The 26,449-nt window shown below is 37.3% G+C and overlaps 2 protein-coding genes across 12 annotated transcripts in view; one reads left to right on the plus strand and one right to left on the minus strand.

The window, feature by feature from the left end:
• Positions 1 to 10,000: 10,000 nt before the first annotated feature.
• On the minus strand, positions 10,001 to 14,776 carry CAPZA3 (capping actin protein of muscle Z-line subunit alpha 3). Its single transcript, XM_033222743.1, has 2 exons — positions 13,707 to 14,776; positions 10,001 to 10,090 (listed from the first exon to the last, which is right to left on the minus strand). The coding sequence occupies exon 1, from the start codon at positions 14,617 to 14,619 to the stop codon at positions 13,720 to 13,722; it is 900 nt and encodes a 299-aa protein (XP_033078634.1). The 5' UTR covers positions 14,620 to 14,776; the 3' UTR covers positions 10,001 to 10,090; positions 13,707 to 13,719.
• Positions 14,777 to 14,835: 59 nt separating this feature from the next.
• Positions 14,836 to 26,449, plus strand: part of PLCZ1 (phospholipase C zeta 1) — a 53,413-nt gene continuing 41,799 nt past the window's right edge. For 7 of the 11 annotated variants that reach the window (XR_004440002.1, XR_004440001.1, XM_033222733.1 and 4 more), the window contains exons 1-3: positions 14,836 to 14,956; positions 15,382 to 15,530; positions 16,569 to 16,692. Coding sequence is in view for 6 of the 11 variants with exons in the window: in XM_033222733.1 (XP_033078624.1) it covers positions 15,520 to 15,530; positions 16,569 to 16,692 (135 nt within the window). In the remaining 5 variants the exon portion in view is untranslated. Of the gene's footprint in view, positions 14,957 to 15,017; positions 15,286 to 15,381; positions 15,531 to 16,568; positions 16,693 to 21,788; positions 21,914 to 26,449 lie in introns of those variants that run through there. The other 4 variants (XM_033222741.1, XM_033222740.1, XM_033222735.1 and 1 more) reach the window with 3 other exon arrangements.

A 26,449-nucleotide genomic window follows, 5' to 3' on the forward strand; every position in this document is an offset into this window, starting at 1 on the left:
ACTAATAATTTTACAGCCAAATTCTTTCTAACACTCTGTTTAAAGAGAAATGAATGTTATCTTTATAGTTTTGCTTTTTCTGACATATTCATTGAACTATAATAAGTAAAAATTTAAAAAATGAATGGTCCAGCAACTTCTTTTTGTTAATTTTCTTCACCACCAGGAGACTAGACCAGGCAACAAGATAGACATGAACAAAGTTGAGGATTAGAGAGGGCAACTGGAGAGGCAGGACATTTCTGTACTCCTTTCTGAAGTAGTTTTATAGAAGAGAAAATTATTAGAATTTTGAGTGAATCACAGTGAAGCTATGCTATATCTTTATGGTTGGGTTTTCAGAATCTACCGATCTGGTAAGAAGAAATACACAACTTTTTCAATTTCCCAGTTAGAATTTGACACTGCTTACAGGTCCTGGCCTCTTTTGATCTCTCCTAAACAATCCTTTGATAACAGTGACAGCCTATGAAGCCAAACTCACTTTTTCCGATCACCTCCTAGGTGAAAACAGAAATAGACTCTTTTTTCCAATTCCAGTTTGTATTTGTCTTGAGAAGTTTAACCCCAGCCAAATGAGTGGCATTTCTTACTTTGTTCGAAGCACACCCTTGCCCAGCACTCAGCCTCATCTGATTACAACAGACCACTCACAGTTACATAAGGTCGGATTGATGTGTAATGCCCTCTCCCTGACACAAGCAGAGGAGAGGGAAATTGTAGGGACTTATTTCCATTTAACTCTGGCAGCTTTAACTTCATGCTACTTCTGAATAAATAAAACAATTTTTTACTTCTGTTTGTTTTCCCTTTAGTTTCCTCCTTTTGTGGTTCTGGTTGTTTATTTTTGGTTTGCTTTCTTGTTTCCCTTGTTCTAGCTTTTTATTCACCTGTTTTCTTTTATTCCCCATAGCTCATTTCTTTTCTCCTCTCTGCACAGGCAACCATTCTAATACATGTAACGTGTATTTTTTAAAAAAGAGCTTATGTTCATAAAAAATGTATATTGTAATTTGTAAGCATCTCTTTTCAATTTCTGCATTTGTTATTGTAATATAAGTCGCACTGTGTCTTATCCTTTGTTACCCAGCAGTGTTCTTTTAAGATCCACTCATGTTGCTCTGGGTATGTCTACTCCATTACTTCCAGCTGTCCATGGTACTCCTTGGTGTGTATCTGCCACCTTTACCTTTTCATTCATCCAAGATGTAACTAACTTCCTGCCACTGCAGTGAACATCCTTGTACGTGTTTTCTTCCAGAGTAGTGTGAGCATTTTGGAAAAAAAATAGACCCAGGAATGGAATTGCTAAGTCATAGGACACGCCCGCGATTAATTTGACTAAATAGTGCCGCATTGCTGACAACAGCCCTTGTCTACCTTCCTGCGAGCAATGTATGAGAGTTTTAAACACATACACACACACATGCACACGCACACACACACACACACACCCTCTAACCAGAATTTACCTAAACTGGCTTCTAATTTTTGCCTTTTTTAGAAGTGTGATATAAAATTAATGGCAGTTTTAATTTGCATTTCTTTGTCGATTTCATATGCTTTTTTTCTTACTTCTTTTGGGTTTTCCGTTCTGTAAGTTTTTATATACTTCAACCATTTTTCTATTAAGATTGCTATTTTCTGGTTGATTTGAATGATTTCTTGTGTCAAAGTGTGTGTATACTGCTAGAAGAAAGAAGGGTAAGATTTACTTCTTTATAGCTTCCCACTCAAGGCCTGAGTAATTTTACCATTCATCAGTCATATGAAGTTATTTTTCAAAGATTTATTACAACTTATGAGAGCATGAGAGTTACCTTGATTTACTAAGAAATTGTAGATTATTTTCTTTTTAAATACCACCCACTTATCAGCAACTTGGAAATAGAAATGAAAATGGAGCCATTGAGACTTTCTTTCTTAGGGCAAGTTCCTCCAATTATCAGAAGGTAAAGGGGAAAAAAAATGACATCCACTTCTACCTCTGTCATAATGCACCGCTGGGCTGCCCTCTAGTAATGGAAATGTGAGAAGCTCTTTCCAAGCATCCTGTCTGAAATTAGCTGTTGGTTCAACCGTATCTTTTGTGTCCAAACCCTCACATGTATTTCTCCTAAGAGCTGCCTGATGGGCTTAGTAATAACAGAGGAAATGGAACAAAATGTGAAAATAATGCTGGACCAGGACTATAGTATTGATTAAAGTTGCAGGATTGTTTTAAAAAAGCACTCAAATTGGGCCTTGTTTTAGTTTCCTGAACAATAAATGAAGAAACAAAACTGTATGGTGGCTATTGTCTTTTTTTTTTTTTTTGGATACGGAGTCTCGCTCTGGAGTGCAGTGGCGCGATGTAGCCTCACTGCAAGCTCCGCCTCCTGGCTTCACGCCATTCTCCTGCCTCAGCCTCCCGAGTAGCTGGGACTACAGGTGCCCGCCACCACGCCCGGCTAATTTTTTGTATTTTTAGTAGAGGCTGAGTTTCACCGTGTTAGCCAGGATGGTCTCGATCTCCTGACCTGGTGATCGGCCCTCCTCTGCCTCCCAAACTGCTGGAATTACAGGCGTGAGCCCCCGCGCCCAGCCACTGTTGTCTTTTGGTTAAAAAAGAAAAAAACAGCCGGGCGCGGTGGCTCAAGCCTGTAATCCCAGCACTTTGGGAGGCCGAGACGGGCGGATCACGAGGTCAGGAGATCGAGACCATCCTGGCTAACACAGTGAAACCCCGTCTCTACTAAAAATACAAAAAAACTAGCCGGGCGAGGTGGCGGGTGCCTGTAGTCCCAGCTACTCCGGAGGCTGAGGCAGGAGAATGGTGTGAACCCGGGAGGCGGAGCTTGCAGTGAGCTGAGATCCGGCCACTGCACTCCAGTCCGGGCGACAGAGCTAGACTCCGCCTCAAAAAAAAAAAAAAAAGAAAAAAAAAAAAAAAAAACAAAAACCGAAAAACAAAACTATTAAAGTCTTCAAACTGTTTTCAAGCTTATATGTGGCTCATCAGCAGAAGCCTTCAACATGAATTTTTCAAGGCAAGAATGGAATTAGTCATAAGGAAATTCCCAAAGAAAAGGAAAATTCTTTGTAGAAGGAGACTGTTGATCCAAAAATGAGGTATAAAATGAAATACTGAGGTGAATGTGCAAAATATTTATTAGGAAGCATTGAGAAATTGTTCCAGTATCCTTGCTAAAAAACATATAATGTATATGGAACTTTCCAGTATATTCAGTAATAAGCCTTATATGATACTTCACTGTCTCTGTGTTTGCAAGTCACAGTGTTGAGATCAGTCTGTTGGCTGCCTAGCTGAGTGGTTTTCCCAGGTTTGATAAGAAAGCAGTCTTACATAACAATAAGTTAACTCACTCTCTCATGCCACAACTGCCTCTGAACTGAGGCTACATTTGCATGCCATTAGGGTCACAGATCACATTCCCAGGGAATGAAAAAAATAAATCTGTCCAATTAGTAAATCCTATTCGCACCATAAATTATTCTTTATTTGCATGAGTTTGGAGTCGGAACATGGTGTTTGCAAAGCAAGGGCACTTTACATATTCTAAAATAAGAATAAAAAGTGACTAGGGAGATAAGAACAGTATGGTAAGAATTATATTTGTGTAACAAAATTAATTCAGGAAAGCTGTTGCATTTATAACCTAGAAGAGGTTGTCCTTTTCAGGGGAATTAAAATGGACTAAAATATACAGAACAGTTACTTGAAAACCTTCCAAACACATCTTTTATGTAGTGCTACAAAATATATTTATTTACTTAAACAAATGGCATTTCCAAATGAACAAAAGGATAAAATATCTTTAGTGAATGCTAGATGTTCATCTTATCAAAATGAAGCTCTGTACGGTGTCAGAAATAGCATTCAGATGAATGGATGTTTGATGTCTCCTATTTGCTCCTCCAGTGTTACTTTCTTCACTTCACCACCATATTGTTAACCTGGGGAGGCTGATGTGTATGGATTGTATTCACGGGCTCTCTTGTTTGTCTGCTATTGACTGAGTTAGCTAGAGAGCCCTGTCAGAGACTGGAGAAAGGAAGAGAACATTTATGCTGTTAGCTCTTTCCCTGAGCAATGTCTATACTGTCAAGGTCCTTCCACAGAAGTTTACACCCCTTCTTATGGTGACCCAATAAATAGACTTCTCCTTCCAGGCTCCAGTGGCCACTCCCTAACCTGGGCCTAAACATATGAACTACTTTCGTGTTACTTTACTACTCCATGTGTTTCCACGTCTTTGTTGATAATTCTTTCATGATACCTTCTTGGAATTATTAGGTTTGTATTTGTCCATCTGTTTCCCATTGGGATCCAGATTTACTGAATTTAGAAGACAAATCTTGCCCCCGGCACCTTTTTAAATAATCTGTGTCCATTTGGCCTATAATAAGACATCAAGAGTGAGTTGTCAGGGAAATAACAGAGTGAGGAAATTAAATATTCTCATTATGTGCCAGGTACCACGAAACATTTTTTAATTACAAATCTGTACACCCAACCCGGAGGTATCTGTAAACTGGAATTTCTGAAAGATAGAGAGCTTGGTTGGACTGGGGAATGATGCTCTCAGAAGCTTTCTCTTATCATTGGGAAATACTGCCTGTGCAGCTCTGGCCAATCTGTGAGACTGATGGAAGTTATCTTCTTTTGGACATTTTTATCCATTCACCAATCATTTACTGCTCATGCAAGATATATAAACACTGTATGAGGTGCTACAGATTTGCAAAGTGCTGTACAACTAACTCATTGTCTCATTTTAATGTTGCAAAAATCCTCCCCATTTAACAGATGGAACAATTGAGTAGGAAACAAATCATATGTTTTAACTATGCCTAAAATTACAAAGATAGTAATTGGTAGACTAAAGACTTGAAGTTATGTAGTCTAATGCAGTGTTTCACAGATTTCCACATATTACCTATGAATGAAAAAAAATTCTTCCTTTAGTCTATTAACAGAAGCAGGACACGCGCAGACACGTTTAATAGTCAACTTAGGGTGAACAAGCCAAGCGCAGTGGCTCGCACCTGTAATCCTAGCAACTTGGGAGGCCAGAGCAAGAGGATCCCTTGAGGCCAGGAGTTCAAGACCAGTCTGGGAAACACTGCAAGTTCCTATCTCTGAAAAACAAACAACAACAACAAAAAAATAAGGTGAACAAGTACCAAGGCAGAATTAGAGATAAAATGTGTTCACCTTTAGGGGATTTAGAGCACCTCTGGTGAGGCCAGTAGAACAGGGTTTTTAAAAAGGATGCTAGAGTCCAGGCGTGGTGGCTCATGCCTGTAATCCTAGCACTTTGCAAGGCCGAAGCGGGTGGATAACCTGAGGTCAGGAGTTCGAGACCAGCCTGGCCTATCTCTACTAAAAATAGAAAAAATAACCAGGCCTGGTGGTGCATGTCTGTAATGTCAGCTACTTGGGAGACTGAGGCATGGGAATCGTTTGAAACTGGGAGGCGGATGTTGCAGTGAGCCAAGATCCTGCCACAGCACTCCAGCCTGGGCGACAGAGTGAGACTCTGTCTCAAAAAAAAAAAAAAAAAGAAAAGATGCTGGAAAACATAGGGGTACTCAGGCCATGGAGGACATTAGACTGCTAAGCTAGGGAATTTGAAATGTACCCCTTACTTATTAGATATTTCTAAAAAGTGATCAGGATTGTGAGGAACATCAGTTAATAAGCAATTGAGGTTTATAAAGATTAATTTGGAAAACATTCATAGAATAGGTTGGAGATTAAGAGAAAAAAATGAAAACAGATCAGTTAGAAAGCTTGATAAGTGAAAAATAACAAGGATTATTAAGGGGACTAAGAGAATAAATTTTAAAAATTGCAAAATAGAAATAGACCCAATGATGAATTGAATTTTAATAAATGGATAATTAATAAGTGACAAAGGGAATAAATATGGAAAATGCTTTCTGTCAGGCCTCTGAGCCCAAGCCAAGCCATCGCATCCCCTGTAACTTGCACGTATATACGCCCAGATGGCCTGAAGTAACTGAAGAATCACAAAAGAAGTGCAAGTGCCCTGCCTCGCCTTAACTGATGACATTCCACCACAAAAGAAGTGAAAATGGCCGGTCCTTGCCTTAAGAGATGATACTATCTTGTGAAATTCCTTTTGCTGGCTCATCCTGGCTCAAAAACTCCCCCACTGAGCACCTTGTGACCCCCACTCCTGCCCACCAGAGAACAACCCCCCCTTTGACTGTAATTTTCCTTTACCTACCCAAATCCTATACTCTCTTTTCGGACTCAGCCTGCCTGCACCCAGGTGAGATAAACAGCCATGTTGCTCACACAAAGCCTGTTTGGTGTTCTCTTCACACAGACGCGCATGACACTTTCAAGGATAGAGACAAAGGAATCCAATGGTTTATTGGGTTTTATTTTATTTTGTGTTGTTTTATTTTATGATTTTGCTTTTTAAAATCTTTGATTGTAGGTTCCGTGGTACACATGCAGGTTTGTTACACAGGTATGTTTTGTGGCACAGGCGTTTGGTATACAGATTATTTAATCATTCTGCTAATAAGCATAGTACTCGATAGGTAATGTTTAAATCCTGTCCCTCCTCTGACCCTCAGCCCTCAAGTAGGCCCCAGTGTCTGTTGTTCCTTTCTTCGTCCCCAGGTTTAGATCCCACTTATAAGGGAGAAAATCTAGTATTTGGTTTTCTATTCTATGGGTTAGTTTGTTTATATTTCTATGGGTTAGTGTGTTTAGGATTATGGCCTCCAGCTCCATCCATGTTGCTGCAAGGGACATAATCTTGTTCTTTTCTGTGGTTGTATACGGTATATATGTACCACATTTTCTTTATCCAGTCTACTGCTGATGGCCATTTAGGTTGATTCTATGACTTTGCTATTGTGAATAGTGCTGCAATGAACATATGCGTACATGTGTCTTTAAGGTAGAACAATTTATATTCATTTGAGTATATACGCAATAATGGGATTGAGGGGTTGAATGGTACTTCTGTTATAAATTTTTTCAGAAATCTCCAAACGACTTTCCACAAGGCTGGACTAATTTACATTCCCTTTGTGTGTTCCCTTTGGAAAACAAGTTAAGAATGCTTAAAGTCTTGACCTTGAGTTAATGGTAAGATAGTGCTTCTAAGAGCAGAAAATAAGAGAGAGTAATTTGTTTGAAGTGGGGGCGGGGGACAGGAAAGAAATAAGTGATTTGGATCTGGGAATGATGATTTTGGGCATAGTTTGGCTTGGACCAGTAGACAATATTGGAAATGTATAATCATTGTCAGGAACTGGGGATAGGGGAAATGGAAAATTGTTCTTCAGTGGGTATAAAGTTTCTGTTATGCAAGATGAATAAGTTCTAGATGTCTGCTGTACAACATAGTACACATGGTTAACAATACCTTACTATGTGCTTTAAAAATATGTTAAGAAGACAGATCTCATGTCAAATGTTCTTACAAAAAAACCCCACAAATGAACATAAGGACATTATTTGAGGTGTTGGATATGCTTAGTACCTTGGTTGTTATGGTATCACGGGTGTATGCATATGTCCAAATTCATCAAGATATATGAATAAATGTGTGAAATTTTTGTATCTCAATTATACCTAAATAAAGCTAAAAAAAACAAGAAGACAACTGAAGTTGGAGGAAGCCTGTGTTTGGCTGAGGGGTGGATGAAGAGATATGAAAGAAATAGTGGATGAGGAGATATGGAAGAAATTAGAGAATAGATAAACTAAGATGCAGGCACAATTGAGGAAATAGGCTTTCAAGATAAAACCACATTCCTGTGATAACTGAGAAAAGGTAATTGGAATGAATAATTGATATTGAAACTTTTGACAATGGGTGTTAGTTATGCTCATGGACTAGAAGTCAGAGGGTAGACATGGCAAGGTATTGAAAGAGATCAAATGAAGAGACTAAGAGGCAGAAATGAAGTCCACAGGCAAAGAGCCCGGGCGGCGCCCTGAGCCTAGTTAAAGATCGACCCCGGACCTAACGGATTAGGTTATCTATAGACTCCAGACATTGTAAGGACAAACGTTGTGAAGGTCTCTGTCCTGCTCTGTTCTGTTCTAATTACCGGTGTCTGCCACATATCTTAGTCCTGGGCCCAGTACAAACACATCCCTCTATTTTGTCCCGACTTCCTGAACCCAACGCAAACACATTTCCCCCCCCCCCCACACATCTCAGAAACACCACCTAGAGAGCCCCTGATAAGGTCACAACCGTTTGTAGTTTTACTAAATGCGCGGGAACAAATAGAAAACTGTTAATTGTATAACTTAAAATATTAACCAATTACCAGTTGTGATGCTGCAACCAAAAGAATTCCTTTGTACCTCTGTAACCCTACATGTCCTGTATACATCGGACTATAAAAAGCGGGCACATGCATCATTCGGGGCCCTCTTGTATGTTGTAGAACGGAGGGACCAAGTTCGAACTTGCATTAAAGATCCTTGCTGCTTGGCTTTGACTCTGGACTCTGGTGGTCTTCTTCGGGGAATAAACGGTCTGGGCATAACAGTATAAAGGGCATGAAATTTGAAGTGCGACAGGCCTGAGCTGGAATTTCAGTTTTGTCACTCACCAGCCATGTCAATTAGGCCATGTTACTTAAGAAATGATAAAGGCAGTATTACCACTGACCCCACAGGAGTTTGAGACCAGCCTGGACAACATGGTGAAACCCCATCTCTACAAAATATTACAAAAATTAGCCAGGTTTGACAGTGAATGCCTGTAGTCCCAGCTGCTTGGGAGGCTGAGGTAGGAGGATCTCTTGATCCCGGGAGATGGAGATTGTAGTGAGCCGTGATTGTGCCACTGTACTCCAGCCTGGGTAACACAAATATAATTTTTATCATGTTTGAGATGCTATCTCAAACAAAACAAAACAAAACAAAACTAACACCCTGATGGATAAAGAGCCTGGGTGGCAAAAGATGAAGAATTTATGATTCAATGCACAGGAGGAAAAGTTAGTCTTAGAAAGGAACATACACTTCTTTGGTGACTATTTGGAAGGAGAAGAGCATAAACATATTTTTATGTGCTTAGAAAGGAAGCAATAGCACTTTTGAAAGGATGTGTCTTCTTGGTGAAAGAACAAAGTTGTTTGCTATGTGAAGCAATGATGAAGAAGTGGAGCTTAGTAAAGTAGAAAAATTTGAAAGCATATCATAAAAAAGACTACAGATGTTAGTAGAAAAGAATAAATAGATCGCTCATCAAGAATGAAAGACAAGTGACGGAAGTAGAGTCAAGATAGATTTCACGATAATTTAGGAAAAGGTAGACGGGTAACCCATTTTCTAAGAATAGTAGTAAATCCCAGGGAGCTGCTTCAGTTATCCAAGTAGAGGGGCCAGAATCTAAGATATATCATGATGAGAAGATTGAGAAGAAGGTGAGATAAATCAATAACATGGCCAAAAATTGGCTGAGTGGCAGTGAACTGAAATCACTTTTCATATCGACTCACTAAAATTTAATCTACTATGGAGAGGACCTTTATAAGCTTTTGAACATCCAAAGAGTTGAATAGGAGCTCTATTTGATTATTCCCAGTAATGCATGATATGTAGAAGGGAGTAGCTAGGTCTTGTAAAACGTGATAAAAGTGCAAACAAAGAGGAAATGATGAAGCATGCTTTAATCTCAAGGCACTCATGAAGCCAGGGCGTGTTCCAGAGCAGCAGGGACGCACCCTAACATGCAGGCATGCTGAAAGATGTAAGTCTCCTCATGGACCTCTGCTTGAGTAGAACATGATATGGTCATTCCTTTAGCGCTCTGAACCAGCCTTCAAGAGTAGAAAATCTTTGACAGAGAATCATGTAAAATATAATCAATGTAAAATGAAAAGAAATGTATGACTTTTGAAGAACTTGATTTTCTTAAACTTGATAGAAGAGAAATTTCCTACCTTTTGGAGTCAGAAAAAAGCAAAGGTTTTCATCACAGCAGAAGACTAATGGCAGCTTCTGAATGGAATGAACTGCCTTGGAGTAAGGGGTGACAACACCAGCACTGGGAATCTGCGGTGGGCTGCATGCCTCCTAAGGGACAGCAGGTGTTGGTGGGTTACAAAACCTTAAGGCCAGATAAACCTACTGTGCTTCCTATCTTTGTTAATCTTATTCATTTGTTCATTCATTCATTCATTTGAGTACTTACCATATGACAGGGAATAATGGACTAGGTACTTGAGATTGACAAGATCATCATTCTGATGGAGCTTGTACTCCTGTTGGGAGTGGGATTTGAGGGACAGAACACAGTGACTCCTCAATCTGAAATATTTTTTATGTGTGGATATGCCTAGGCATGTGTGTATGTATGTGTTTTGAGTGTAGGCCTAAGTGTATGTGTGTGTGTGCACGTGTGTGTGAGAGAGACAGAAAAGAGAAAGAGAGAGAGAGGTCAGAGAGAAAGATAAGAAGAGAGGACAGAGAGAGAGAGAGAGGTACAGGGAACAGGTAGTGACTGTGCATTTCCTTGGCCCTGCCAATTTCCATACAAGGAAAATAACTACCAAATTAAATATCCTTGAGGGACTACTCTTGACATAATGAAGTATAAGTTCATGAAATAACGTTTCCTGTTTTGTATTGTCTAAGGTTTACTTGTTGCTTATCAAAAAAAAAGAAAATGATATTATATTGTCAAGATTACTGTGCTGAGCTAGATACTCTCTTAATGCTACTAATGGGATGATAAATTTGTCAAAACCTTTATGGAAAGCAATTTGGCAATATATATTAACTATTAATATGTTCATGTCTTTTTAATATGCGGTTTTAAGGAATTTATCTCAAGGAGAATAACCTATGATATGGACAAACAAATGTTCATCATAGCATCGTTAATAACAGAGATAAAATGCTAAAAATTTAAATTATATATGAATAGAGAAATGATTTGTCTTGTTATAGACATCTACAGTATGAATATTATGTAAATAATTAAAATTATGTGCTCAAGGAGTTTTTAATGACATGGGGCAATGTTTATGATATATATGTTATAAAAAAGAACAAGATACAAATTTTTGTATTTTGTCAATTCTTAATATTTAAAGCAGTTCTATAAAATTAGACAGAAGAAAATGGGCCACAATGCTTTATGCTTTAAGCATTTTCCACAATTTTGTGCATGTGACTTTTATATTCAGAATTATCAACAAATTTTTTTTTTAAAAACCCTATGTTAAAGCAGGAGCCAAATGCCTCTGTAATTATCCCACAAACCATTGGGTCCTAATCTGCAATGATCTGGAAAATCAACTCTTACAATATAACCATTATATCAATTCAAATTTTTGCTTATGGATTCACCAGATGGCTGTATTTTAGTGCTATGGGAGCAACTCTTTTCTGTTTTTCTTTAGAAAGTTTGTTTTTACCTTTTTTACATGGCAAGGCCCGTCCTTGGTCTGTGCATAGTAAATGCAGTAAAGTGGTAGCAATGGCCTTCATGGGGCTATGGTTTTGTGGGAAATGATTTTAATTAAGTAGAGAGAAAGCACAGGACATGCTATTTTAAGATTAGGGAACATTTCTTAAAATGTGGCCCTGAAATCTTTTGCATCAGAGTAACCTCCAATACTTGCTAAAATACAGATTTCTCAGCCTACTAAATCAGAATCCTAGGATGGGCCCTGGTAAAGTGTATTTTTAAAGATAAGCCCCAGGTTATTCTCCTGAGATTCTCGAAGAACCACCAGCTGGGGAGGTTAGGTTTAGAAATTCTTGTATGGGATCTGTCGCTCCAATGTTAATAAGTAAAATTAGAAGTGTTTTTCGATTGCATAAACCCAAAATACAAAACACTTTGCTTCTTAGATAAATCAGAATTGGAGGATGGGGCCTACCTACTCCTCTACTGTAATCTTGTGAAAGAGATTTACCTTTGGCATTTATTGAAAGAGCAGATACCAATGGACAGTAACATTGCTAGGAATAGTGGTAGGATGGGTGTATAGGTGATTTGCTCTGGCTAGAAAACAGCTGTCACAGGTTCCATTTCTTCTGGGGTATCCTTTAAGATGGAATACTTGGCAAAATCAATGTACGTCAGAGTCCATAACTCATAATGAAATAGGCTTCCATGGGGAACTGTTGTACCCTGAAGCGTGAGTGCTAAGTCAGATATGCTTGCCACTATGTGGTATGGTCTGATTGTTTGTGTCCCCCAAAGTTTATATGTTGAAACTGAGTGCCCAAGGTGATGGTATTAGGAGGTGAGGACTTTGGGAGGTGATTGGCCAGGAGAGTGGAGCCCTCATGAATGATATTAATGCCATTAAAAGAAGTTCTACAGAGCTGCTATGTCCCTTTTACCATGTAAGGTTGCAGTTAGAAAATCCTATCTATAAGGAAACACGCCTTTACTAGGCACTGAATCTGCTGGCACCTTGGTCTCGGGCTTTGCAGCCTCCATAACTATGAGCAATAAATTCCTGTTATTTATAAGTTACTCAATGTATGGTATTTTGTTATAGCAGCACAAATGAACTGTGATACTATGTGTCTGGAAGATGTAAACAACTTGAGAACTTAGGTTTTTCTTAGGTACAATGGAGATAATACTAGTACCAGATTAGTGATGAAAAATGTTATGCAAAATATTTAGCACAAGCCATGTTATGTAGTAAGTACTTATAAGTGTTTACAGTGACGACTTCACAAGAGCTTAGCTGTAAAAGTTTCGGAGGTCAGGTTTTTCTAGTTGGCTTGGAAGACCATGTTAGTTATCAGACAAGCCAGGGATTTTGAGTTACCCCAATTCTTGAGGGGAAGGAAGTAGAGTGGAAGAGGATCCAAAATTACTTTTTTTTTTTTTTTTTTTGAGACGGAGTCTCGCTCTGTCACCCAGGCTGGAGTGCTGTGGCCGGATCTCAGCTCACTGCAAGCTCCGCCTCCCGGGTTTATGCCATTCTCCTGCCTCAGCCTCCCGAGTAGCTGGGACTACAAGCGCCGCCACCTCGCCCGGCTAGTTTTTTGTAGTTTTTAGTAGAGACGGGGTTTCACCGTGTTAGCCAGGATGGTCTCGATCTCCTGACCTCGTGATCCGCCCGTCTCGGCCTCCCAAAGTGCTGGGATTACAGGCTTGAGCCACCGCGGCCGGCCCCCAAAATTACTAATAGTCCTTCATGTGAGCTAGATTTTTGATATCTGTTGGTTTCGTGGAAAATCCAAACCTAATGTCATTTATTGAAATTCACCCTCTCGTGGATGGTCCAGTACTGAATTGAGCTATGTAAAATATCATTTGTGGAGTGATATTCATTTGTGTACCTTTTCAGTTCAAAACAAAGTCAAAAGTCTTTCTCTCTCTCTCTCTCTCTCTCTCTCACACACACACACACACACACACACACACACACACAGCCTTAACCCTGGCCACCTCTCTATTATTTCTGGAATCCCATATTCTATACAACTATTTTAGTTTCTAACAATTGTCTTGGTTTTTATGATGGTCACCACCATGAAACACAGTTACTTTACACTTTCTTGCATTATTCATAAATATTCCCCAAGTAAAATTACTTGTTACACTTTTCCCATTTAAATTTGCATTGGCTAAGTAAGAGACATCTCTACAGATTGTTCAATTTTAGGAAAATAACCATTCCCCAGAAACACAAACAAGTCAAATCAAGATAGTTACCAGGAGCAATTCTTTATATTATCCAGTTGCACAACACACTTCTTGAATAAATGACATATCCTAATTTAGGATACATCACCAGATTCAAGTCAGAGAGTATCCTCTGCCAGTCAATAAGAGTGCGGGTCACTGGAAGATCCCTTCGCAGAATTTTTCTCAGGGCTTCATTGGATAACTCCTGTAATTCTTCGAAGACTGCAGCTTGAAATTTGTTCTCTTGCTCTTCCACAAGCCTTGCAAAACTTAGAGCCAGTTGAGCTTGGTTAACTATTTCCAAGCTTTCTTTCAGGTCCTTGGATATTTCAATATGAAGGTTGACACACCTGAAGAAGTGAGCTTGCACAAATATTCTTCCTGTTACTTGGGTTAGAAATGGGTTAACTTGGAAAATCCATTTAGATTTCCAAAGTCCATTCCAGCACTCTCCTGTTTCATAGTTGTGATCTTCAATGCAAGCTATCAAGTATTCCTTACTTTTGACAGTTTTTCTCAGCACGTTGCAATTTCCTTTTGGATAGTGGTCATTCACATACAGTTTTAAGGCGCACAGAACAACAACTCTCAGATATTCTGTCTCATTCCGAATGACACCGTGACTTTGGATGTCTTTCAGCTGATTTTGAAGCAGGTCATATTTGAAAGAAAGTTTGCTTTGATGGTCAAAAAATCGGTAGTCACCCATTACATTGTGGTGAGACAAGAGTACTGGATTTCCATCGATGCAGAGTGGTATAGAATATTTTTGGCAGTGTTGGTGGCCTGCACACTCACCTTGATGGTGCATAAGTTTTTCATCACGGATAAGCAAACAGAGATCATCAAAGGCATTTACAAATTCCCCTGGAGGTGCCTGTAATAACAGTCTGCGAATTACTCTTTCCTTGTCCTTCCTGCTCAACACGCTAAGTGTCATGTTTGGTTGTAACAGAAGCAAAGCTTCTGAAATGAAGAGTGCTCAAAGGATAAGAAAACATTCCATGAGACACCTTTCCCATCAAGGTGTTAACATTCAAGCTGAAAGTTATTGTGTTTGCCCATGAAAGGAGGCAGTCTAGCAAGGTCTGAGTCTCCTGATGAGGTCATAAGAAGCTTTCCTTGTGAAGTGTGGAACCTCTGATGATATCACAATGGGTATTCAGACCAAAAGGAAAAAATGACCGTCACCTGACAGTGTGGTGCCCAGCCAACCAGCTATACCTATTTTGAAGATTTTAAGAACTTAGCCTCCTGAACAGTCTTCTTCGAAAGTGGTGTGTCTCTGTGTGCATTATATGTTGTCGGGGATCTAGAGAAGCAGCCCAAAGTTTCAAGAGTGACAGCATTTTGCAACTTCAGGAATCACAATGGTATTGATTTATACTCAGGCTCTCAGAGTAGCTGCCCAAACCCACTGGAAGCACATTACATTGTGATGAAATGTTTGAGGGGTTTAAACAAAATAGTAAAAAATAAAATGAGATACAATGGCAGTTCATGGAAAAATGCCAGACATCAGGGAAAGATGCGTTTTCAAATATTGTGGGTTTGGAGATGGTCAGGATGTAAGAAGCCAAACAGTTTCAAGGGCAGGGTAGTGCAGGTACCACATCTTGCTTACTATTTCTATGGTGAAGTGTGAGTCAGCTTCAAAGAACAAAGGCAATAAACCACTGTGTGTTCTCTGCTTTCTCCCTAGAAAAGTGGTAACAGCTGAGGAGTATCAAGAAATTATTTTCTGCAAAGGGGCAGAGTTAATTGTATTTGGAACCCGTAACAGCACCTATTGGGGAAAGACTTCTACGTGAGGAGAAACGGCTCTACAGGTCATGAAACTATGGAAATGAGATATCCATTGAGAGCTTCTTTCTGCTCCTCTTCTTTCTCCTGATTATCCTCTTTACTTGATGCTGTTGTTCTTTTCGAAGCGTTCTGAATTTAAATCCTCTTCATTTAAGCTGAACTGCTTGTTCCATGTCTGTTCTGAGCTTTTCTAACTTTCCTTACATTCTGGTATCTTTTTCTTATAAGAAAATGAGCTTTATTCTATTAAGTCATAACTATTACATTTAAGGAGATCTCATTAATTCATTTTAACATCTGAAACTGAGTAGTTTTGCACAATTTTTACCTACACCTTTTATAATTTTAGTGATAATTGTCATTATCTCATTTCGATCTTAGTTTTTCAAATGGAAGTGTCCTAACTTTTATAGTTTATCTAGGATAAGTAAGCTTTTTAAATTTTTTTTTTTGTTGTTTTCTCTTTCATACCAAATATATACTTACCATGGTATTTTTGATGCTTTTTGATGGTACTTAAAATGTTACTGTCTTGAGTGTGTGTATAGCTGGGCATTTGACTAATGTAGTAATAATAACTTTATCAGTCATGGTTACTATTTATTGAACACTAAGTAGCAGAAACTGTGTTTGGTGACATATTAGGAATTCATCTAATGCTTCCACCTTCCTTAAAATTCAGGGTTAAGTTGATCACCTTTCTGGATTAGAGAACTAAAACAGAGAGATCAGGTGAGAGATGACCTTGAAGTCTGGTTGCCTCCCAACTTCAGGCCTTCAAGCAATAGATTGTAATAATGTTTTAATGTATTTTCTAAGTAATGACTTTAATTCTCAAATTTTAACTTTAATTCTTTTCTTGTATTTTTATTGTGCTATATACCCTTTCATACCTTTACTATAACATAGTAAATACTTAATTTTTTTAAAAAAAATATTATTTATCAAACAATTATCCTATAATTTAATGTAAGCATATTCTTTAAAAATAAAAATAAGTACAGTAAATCAAATGTTTCTTTAGGAATTTTAAATACTCAGTGCCTTTCTATGAGAATTTCCTTAACTTTTTGTGCTTTCTACATGGTTTTTGTCGAAGATTCAGGATGACTTTAGAGGTGGAAAAATTAACCTAGAAAAAACTCAGAGATTACTTGAAAAATTAGATATTCGGTGCAGTTATATTCATGTGAAACAGATTTTTAAGGTAAGATGATATCCACCCCCTGCCTATCCTATCCTAGGAGGAACTTAATCCAATGTGAGTAAATGTCATATAAAGGTTAGTCTCTTAAGAAGAAAAACAATTAATTATACTAACTATATTTACAATCAAGATGGAGAGCATTTCGGTAGAAGGTAAAATTAGTTGTTGAGAAAATCTGAAATAATACCAGGAAATCAGTTTAGAATAATTTCCTGAGAATACAGAAATGCTAGCATTAAACCTAGGATTGGATGTCTAACTACATCAAAATAATAATGGTAACTGTATTAGATATTAGTGATTTATAGAATCAGTGGTGAATAAGCCCAAATTTAGCAGAAGGGAGGAAATAATACAGATTAGCACAGAAATAACTAAAATGGAAAAGAAAAAAAATAGAAGAAATTGAGGAAATTGAAACTTGTTTTTTTGAAAAGTTAAATAAAATTGACAAATACTTAGAGTATGAAAAAAAGAGAGAGGAGTCAAATAAATAAAATCAGAAATGAAAGTGGAGACATTACAACAGATCTCACAAAAATGAAAAACACATAGGGACTGTTATGAGCAATCATATACCATAAATTTGGACAATCTAGAAAAAAAAGAGAAATTTGAAGAAACATACAACCCATCAAGACTAAACCAAGAAGAACTAGAAAGGTTAAAGAGACCAATAACAAAAAGGAGACTGAGAGGTTGAGTGCAGTGATTAATGCCTGTAATCTCAGTGCTTTGAGAGGCCAAGGTGAGAGGATCACTTGGGGCTAGGAGTTTGAGATCAGCCTGGGCAACATAGTGACACCCTGTTTGAAGACTTAATCAGTAATAAAAAACTGCCCAACGAAGAAAAGTCCAGGACCAAATGACTTCACAGATGAATTCTACCAAAGATTTCAAGAATTAATACCAATCCTTCTAAAATGCTTCTAAAAAATTGAAAAGGGAACACTTCCAGTTTTATTTATAAGGTCAACATCATCCTGATACCAAAGTGGAACAAATACACCACAAAAAAACAAAACTTTAGGCCAATATTCCTGATGAACATAGATGCAAAATTGCCCGATAAAATAGTTGCAAACCAAATTTATAGCACTCTGAAAGGATCATATTCCATGACCAAATAATATGTGTCCCTGGCAGGCAAGGATGGCTCAACATGCAGAAATCAATCAATGTGATACACCACCTTAACAGAATGGAGTATAAAAATCACATGATTATCTCAAAAATATAGAAAAAGCATTTGACAAAATTTAACTCCCTTTCATGATAACTCTCAATAAATTAAGTGTAAAAGGAACTTAACATAATAAAGTCCACATATGAAAAGCCTACAGCTAATATCATATAAAATAAACTGAAAAAAATTTTTCTAAGATCTAGGAAAAGGCAAGGATGCCCACTCTCACCACTTCTGCTCGAGATGGTACTGGAAATCCTAGCCAAAGTAATTAGTCAAGAAATGAAAATAAAAGGCAATTAAATTAGAATGGCAGAAGCAAAATTATCTCTATTCACTGATGGCACAACCTTACATGTAGAAACTTCTGAAGATTTTGTCAACAAACAACCAGAAGGCCAGGCATTGTGGCTCATGCCTGTAATCATAGCACTTTGGGAGGCTGAGGTGGGTGGATCACCTGAGGTCAGGAGTTCAAGGCCAGCCTGGCCAACGTGGTGAAACCCCATCTCTACTAAAAATAGAAAAATTAGCCAGGCTTGGTGGCGCATGCCTGTAATTCCAGTTACTCAGGAGGCTGAGTCATGAGACTTGCTTGAACCTGGGAGGCAGAGGTTTCAGTGAGCTGAGATTGTGCCACTGCACTTCAGCCTGGGCAACAGAGTGAGAGTCCTCAAAACAAAAAACAAAACAACAACAACAAAAACAACTACTAGAACTATTAAATTCAGTAAAGTTGCAAGATACAAAATTAGTATATAAAAATTTGTTGCATTTCAATTCATTAACTCTGAACCATCCAAAAAGAAATCAAGAAAACATTTTCACTTACATTAGCATTAAAAAATATAAAGTGCTTAAGAATAAATTTAACCAAGGAAGTGAAAAAGTGGCACACCAAACTGTAAACCATTGATGAAACAAACTTTAAAAGTTACAAATAAACAGAAAAACATCCCATATTAATATATCCATACTACCCAAGGTGATCTACAGATTCAATGTAATCCCTGCTAAAATCCCAATGACATTTTTGTTTTTATAGGAACAGAAGAAACAATCCTAAAATTCCTACTGGAACCAAAAAAGACCCCAAATAACCAAAACCAATCTTTAAAAAAGAAATATAAAGGTGGAGTCATCACAATTTTTGGTTTCTAAATCTATTTAAAATACTGTAGTAATTGAGGCAGTATAGTAGGGGCATAAAAACAAACATATAGACCAATGGAACAGAATAGAGGGTCCAGAAATAAACCCCTTCATATATAGTCAACTGATCTTCTGCAAAGGTACTAAAATACACAGTGGGGAAAGGATAGTCTCTTCAATAAATGGCACTGGGAAAACTAGATATTTACATGTAAAAAATGAAATTGGACTCTGACCTTATCCCATACTCAAAAATCAACTCAAAGTCCCTTAAAGACTTAAACTTAAGACCTCAAACTATGAAACTCATAGAAGAAAATAGGAAAAAAGCTTTTTGACATTGGGCTTGGCAAGAATTTCTTAGATATGACTCCAAAGGGATAGTAACAAAGACAGGTAACAAAAACTTGTCTAAAAATAGAAAAGCGGGATTACGTGACACAAAGTGGCTATTGCCCAACAAAGGAAATAATCACAAAAATGTAAAGGCAATTTACAGAATAAAAGAAAATATTTGCAAACCACATATCTATCTGATAAAGGAATAGTATCCAACATTGAATCCCACAACTCAATAGAATAAAAACCCCAAGTAACCTGATTAGAAAACGTGCAAAGGGATTGTATAGACATTTCCCTAAAGAAGCTATACAAATGGCCATCAGGTATATGAATAGGTGCTCAACATCACTAATCATCACGGAAATACAAATCAAGCCACATGAGATATCACCTCGTACCTGTTAGAATGATTATTATAAAAAGTATAATAGAAAAGTGTTGGCAGGAATGTGGAGAAAAGAGAACTCTTATATCCTATTGGGGTGAATGCAAACTGGTACAACTGCTGTGGAAAACAATATAGAGGTTCCACAAAAATTGAAAATAGAGCTGCCATAAAATCCAGCAATCCCATTTCTGGGAATATACCCAAAGGAATTGAAATCAAGAGATATTTGTACTCCCATATATATTGCAGCATTTTACAATAGCCAAGATATGCAAGCAATCTAACTGTCCGTTATGAATGGAGAAAATATAGTATGTGCATACAATGAAATATTACTTATCCCGAAAAAATAAAGAATGTCTTGTTATTTGTGACTACATGGGCAAAACTAGAAGACATTATATTAAAGGAAATAAGTCAGACACAGAAGGACAAATAGTGCATGACACCACTTATGTGAGGGATCTAAAACTGTCAAACTCATAGAAGGAGAGAGTTGAATGATAGTTACTGGGGCTGGGGGAGGGGAAAACAAGGAAGTGTTACTCAAAGGGTATAGTTTCTGTTATACAACACAAATAAGTCCCAGCATGCTACTGAACAGCATTGTACCTGTGATAAATAACACTGTGTTGCATATTTAAAAGTGTAAGAGGGTAGATCTTAGATTGAGTATTCTTATCACACACAAAAGTAATAAAAAGGGTCCAGATGCAGTGGCTCATGGCTGTAATTCCAGTACTTTGGGAAGCTGAGGTGGGCAGATCGCCTGAGCTCACGAGTTTGAGACCAGTCTGTACAACATGGTAAAACCTCGTCTCTACAAAAAGTACAAAATATTAGCTGGACCTGGTGGTATGTGCCTGTGGGCCCAGCTCCTTGGGAGGCTGAGGTGGAGGGATTCTTTGAGCTCAGGAGATAGAGGCTGCAGTGAGCTGTGATGGCACCGCTGCACTCTAGCCTGGGTGACAAAGCGAGACCCTATGGGGAAAAAATAATAAAGAGGAGGAAACTTTTGGAAGGAATGGATATGTTTGTGGCATAGATTGTGTTGATAAATTCATGGCTGTATACTTATCTCCAAACTCATCAAGTTGTATACATTAAATATGTATACTTTCTGTATGTCAATTATACCTCCATAAGTTGATTTAAAAAATCAAGAAGGAATATATAATCTGAAAACATGTTACTTCACTTATTCCCCAAGAGAAAATCATACAAAAATTATCTTTGTTTGAAGAACTAGTAGGAGGGAAACCTGGCTCAATTCTGTCACTAGATGACAGAAGGAAGGATCATTAACAAAATTAGGAAAAGCCATGTTAGCTGAGTTTTGTACTAGGAAGATGTCAAATTTCTTGGAGAATCAGGTAAGAAATCTAGACTGGCCAATCCAGATCATTAGGAACATTAAAATCCTACATATGATTTTGTTTTTTGAAAGTGAGTACTCAGTTGACACAATCTGTGTTGAAGTTGTTATTGGTTACACAAACTGGAAAAGATCTGACATTTTACCCTCCTTGCAAGCTAACAAGTTGGCCTGATGTAGCTCCATGGAAGTTGGTGGAAGCAGGCTTGTGGGTCAAAAAAAAAAAAAAAAAAAAAAGCTTATTACTACTCACAGAAATGACAGTTGTCAGGGTATTAGCATTTTGATGTTATTTCCCCAAGCCCCAGTTTTTGAAGTGTGGTATGAAGAGGAACAAGTGACGCACAGTGGGTTGGGTTATAGAACAGTTACCTTAAGGTTAAGGAACTCTGGTCTTTTATGGTGGGGAGTAGGCCTACCTGATCTTTGCCCTGTAGACTGTCATTATCATTATTATAGTGAACAGTAAACAAAACTGCTTTTTTTCTCTGGAAGGAGACACTATCTTTACCAAAGTTGTTAGCTATACAAATGTCCTTGAAAATCTAGTATGGAAGAAAAGCAATCAATACCTCTGCTCGGAAAACACATAGAAACACAAGAGACCTATGGAGAACTGTCTTCCAACAACCACTTCTCTCAATAAGATTTAGCCCTCAAGTTTACAAACCACAAAGAGGAGGTTAAAAAAGAAAAGTTGTGCTTCTCAGGACACCCCAGTGAAAACAAAAGTTACAGAACTGTTTCTCTGAATCGAAGCAGTGCGTGTGGCCATAAGGTATCAGAATTTTAATCAATTCATAACTAATACCACATTCAAAGAACACAAGTTTTTATGAAAATCTTTACGTGCAGGATTTTTCCTCGGGTTGTATCTTCCAAAGGGAGAAAAGCTATTGCTTCCCGATTTAATAAACTTTACATTAAAGACAAAATAAAAATAGTAATATATTGAAATCTGTATCACATGTGAAATGTTGTAAATATTATTCAGTGATTATCAGGTTTCTTTATGTTATCTTCAGGGCAGAGATATCTGAAGTGAAATTTAGTAAAATACATGCCATATTTAAAAGCATAACATAGAATGCTCGACCACTGTAAAAGTACAGAAATGGCTCACTAATTGAAAGGTATGATTATGGACATGAGCACATGAGCAGGCCTGAAGGTCTATTGTTTTGCAAAGCCTTTTTGGAGTGGCTATGAAAATAATATTAATTATAAAAATTAGAGAGGCAGGGTTTTCTAAGAATACTTCAAAAACCTCCTTAAAATAACTGTAAGCACTTTAGAAGCATAAATTACATATAAACAAGGCTGATAATCATGATAAACTATTCTTATCTATTAACATAATTCTAGAACCACTAATTTAAAACTTTGTCACCTTAGGCTAAATTGCCATGTATGCATTAACATGTTGATTAAGTAGAATCCTTAGGGAAGGTGTATTGGTTAACTGTCTTTTATGGATAGTTGAAGATTAAGCTTACACATTCAACTCACTTGCTTCAACTCTTGTTGCTAATTTTTTCTCACTTTATGGATGCACCTTTTCCCAGAGTAAATAAAATGAGTCCTAATCAATCTTTGGTGATCAAAATCTTCTAGTCTCTCAGAGCACTAGAGATTCTTGGCTGAAAGATATCCTAGCTGTTTACTACTTGGCAAGTTAAAAGTCTCTCTGAGCAAATTTCGTAATCTGTAGAATGGGACTACTAACATAGCTATCTCACATGATTGCTGTGGATATTAAATAAGATATTATGTATGAATGTACCTAGTACCAGGCATGAACAAAGTAGGTGCTCAGTAAATACATGTAGACGCTACATCAGTTAAGCATACACAATTGAATTACATTTGTTCATTTTCTAAGTAGCTAACCTAAATTCTGACATGAGTTTATTTTCTTACAAGGTGACATTTTATTGTAAATTTGAGTAAAGAAAATAAAACTTTATGATCTTGGCAATATATTCTAAACTTCTTTCTACAAGATTAATTATTGATTCATGGTTTGAGCAGCAATTCTCTAAGATTTTTAAAACTGCTTTACTAAAAAAGAGTATCGCTTTTATCATGCAGTAGTGTTTATAGCATTTAAAATATTTTGTAGGAAATATATATTATTTCCATACATAGTATGAGTGTTGGATTACACTTTTGATTGTTGGCTGAGTAAGAAATAGTATCCTTTGTAATTTCAGGAATTTTTTTTTATAGGATTTGCCCTGAGTCTTCCAAATCTCTAAGGAATTAATAGCCACTATTAAATCTATAGTATGTGCTGACACTCTGTAGGAAACTGTGAATTGTAAAAAGTGAATAAAGTGTTATCTCTCTTTTAAGGGCAGAAAAAGGAATGCAGAAATTAGTTTTATAAGTAGCTTATAATATATCTCATCGGTAATACTAACAGGGAATCTGAGAGGAGACTCTATTTAATTTGGGCTTTTATACAAGATGCCATGATGGAAGTGGCATTCTTGTTGGACCTTAAATAAGAAGCAGTATGTATGGAGTATGTGGAAAGAGTGCAGGGAGAATAAAAAGTAATCAAATATGACTGGAGTACAGGATGCATGAAAGGAAGTGGTAAGAAATAGTTGCAAATGACAGTTATGGCCAGACGATGGAAACTTTGAACGGTAGACCATGGAAATTATACTTCCTTTTGTAGGCAAGGGGTACTCACTGAAAATTCTTGAGTAAAGAAATACTACATATTTTAGGATAAATAACACGGCACTAGTTAGAATGGATTGGAAGCTAGTGTTCAGAGAGAGAGAGAAATTATTTCTCTACTGTTTCTGCTCTACAAATCTGCTACCTGGAATCAACTCAGCCCCTTATATTCTGTTTGGTTCCACCTCAAGTTTATGGTTTCTTACCTTAGTTGGTCCTCCACAATGTAAACTTTTAAAAAGTCTCACCTAAAAAATAAATAGCACCATATCCTCTTCTAATGGTACATTCTCTGTTTTAACAGATAAACCAAAAGAATCCTTCACATTTCTTTCTCCACTTGTTCAATGATCCATTGCAATCCGTTTTGCTTTCATACCTATCTTGAAGATCTTTTTAGGTCAAAAATGTTAAATCCACTGGTTAGCCTCTCTATGCATTTCACTTATCCCTCTTTTTAAAAAATTTCCTTGTTCTAACTTCTATGACATCATTCTCTCCCAATTTTCTCTTAAAATTTGTGACCAGTCCTTGTCCTTCTGTCCTGTGACTATTCCTTCTACTCTCCTCTTAAAGTTGAGCTCTTTATATTCTTTATTTTTACATTACAAACTTTTCCTGAGCTATCTTATTGACTCTCAATGGCTACTTCTTAAATAGGAACAAGTTCCAGGTTTTCTATCCTGAACTTCAAAGACATGTAAATGGCACCATTTATTCATCATCTGCCATAATGTAGGCACTGATTAGGTTTTGCACTCATTTTATTAAAAACATACAAGGAAGTTATTGTTATTTTCTTTTTACACATAAGGATATTGAGCACAAGAATGCTGATATAATTTCTTCATATCTCACATAACAATAGAAACTCATGTCTGGGTCTGTCTAACTCCAAAGTTATTATTGTACTTTCTTCTATAGCGTATTGTTTTCTTCTATCCCTAACCCACAACCATTTGCCTACTGGCTGTCTCTGCTTAGATGTTGTCTCAGATGTACTTCAAATTTAATATGTTTAAAGTGAAACTCGTCTTTCCCTTTTAAACTGTCTTTCTTCCTCTATTTCTTTGCTTGGTGATAGCAGCACCGTTCTCTCAGTTATCTAAGCAGAAATTGAAGAGATTTTCAGATTCTTCTTCTGACCCTATCTTTTTAGGTCCATATACTTGCTACACCATGTCAATTGTCTTGAACTACTTACTACTTATTGTGGTCCTCAGACCAGAAATGAAGCTGATTGCATTTCAACAAGTCCCAAGGTGACTCATATGTACATCAAAGTTGGAAAAACACTACAGATTGGTTTGTTTTAAATCCCAACATCTACCTTCTACACTGCGGCCAGATTAATCTTTCTAGAATAAAAATCTATGCGATTTCTCTCTTAAAACTAATCAGTAACTCTTTATTCTTTCCAAAGAAGTCTAAGTTTCTCACTGTGGCTTCCGAGGACCCCTGGGATTCAGCCTTGCCTCCTGCCTTATCTGCTCCTGCAGCTTCACTAACATTCTCTCCAATTACACTCTTCTGTTTTGTACTTTGTACCTTCATTTGCTCTGATCTTAACAAATAGAATTAGCCCCTTTCCTCCCTAATTTCAGGCAAATATCTTCCTTCTCATCTCTGAAGACTTAGCTCCAGGATCACTTTTTCTATAAAGATTCTCCTTTGACACTCCAGGAAGAATTGTCCAACTTTCCTTATTGTGTCTATTATCTATAAAATTTATTTTATTTTTAAAATTAAAAAAAATTAGAGACAAAGTCTTGCTCTGTCACCCAAGCCAGAGTACAGTGCTGTGATTATAGCTCACTCTAGCCCTGGACTCCTGGGCTCAACGGATCCTCCTGCCTCGACAGGCATGCACCAATGCACTTGGCTAATTTTTTTTTTTTTTTTTTTTTTTTTTTACATTTAGAGACAGGGTCTCACTATGTTGCCCAGGGTGGTCTCAAACTCTTGACCTCAAGTGCTCCTCCCACCTTGACTTCCCAAAGCTTGAGGATTACAGGTGTGAGCCAGTGTGCTCAGCTACAAAGTTTACATTTCGGCACCTATACACTTCCATGCCTACTTTCTTTTTCTAGACTATCTGCTTCCAGAGGGCACTGACAATATGTTACTTTTGCATCTTTCTTACCCAGTATACTATGTGACTCATATATTTGGTGAGGAGGAAAGGGAAGAAGAAAAGGAAAAAGACAAAATTGTCAAACAATTTAAACTAGTGTCAGAGTCTGGGAAAAAAGAAAGTGGCAAGTCCTGTCGTTTCCTGTAATATAATTTGAATGTATTTAGGCTTTATTTTTAGTATAATTTTAGATACAACCAACTTTAAAATACTGTATCTTACATTAAAAGTAAATTCTGTCTTGATAAATCAGCTTTCTCATCACATTATTTATTTTAAATAACATTTCATATTTTTACTAGCAAACTGAGCATTGGAAATGGAAGATGGTGACAACATGGAAAGCCTTCATTCTGTTTTTTGAAAGTGTACACTCAGAATGACAGTCAACAGAATTATTTTGTATTCTTTTTTCCTTGTTTATTCAATCATTCATTTAAACATATAGTAATTAAGCTCCTACTCTAGGTAGGTCCAGTATTAAGCAAT

This window comes from Trachypithecus francoisi, unplaced genomic scaffold (genome assembly GCF_009764315.1).
Source record: "Trachypithecus francoisi isolate TF-2019V2 unplaced genomic scaffold, Tfra_2.0 Lachesis_group11, whole genome shotgun sequence".
Taxonomy (NCBI): Eukaryota; Metazoa; Chordata; class Mammalia; order Primates; family Cercopithecidae; genus Trachypithecus; species Trachypithecus francoisi.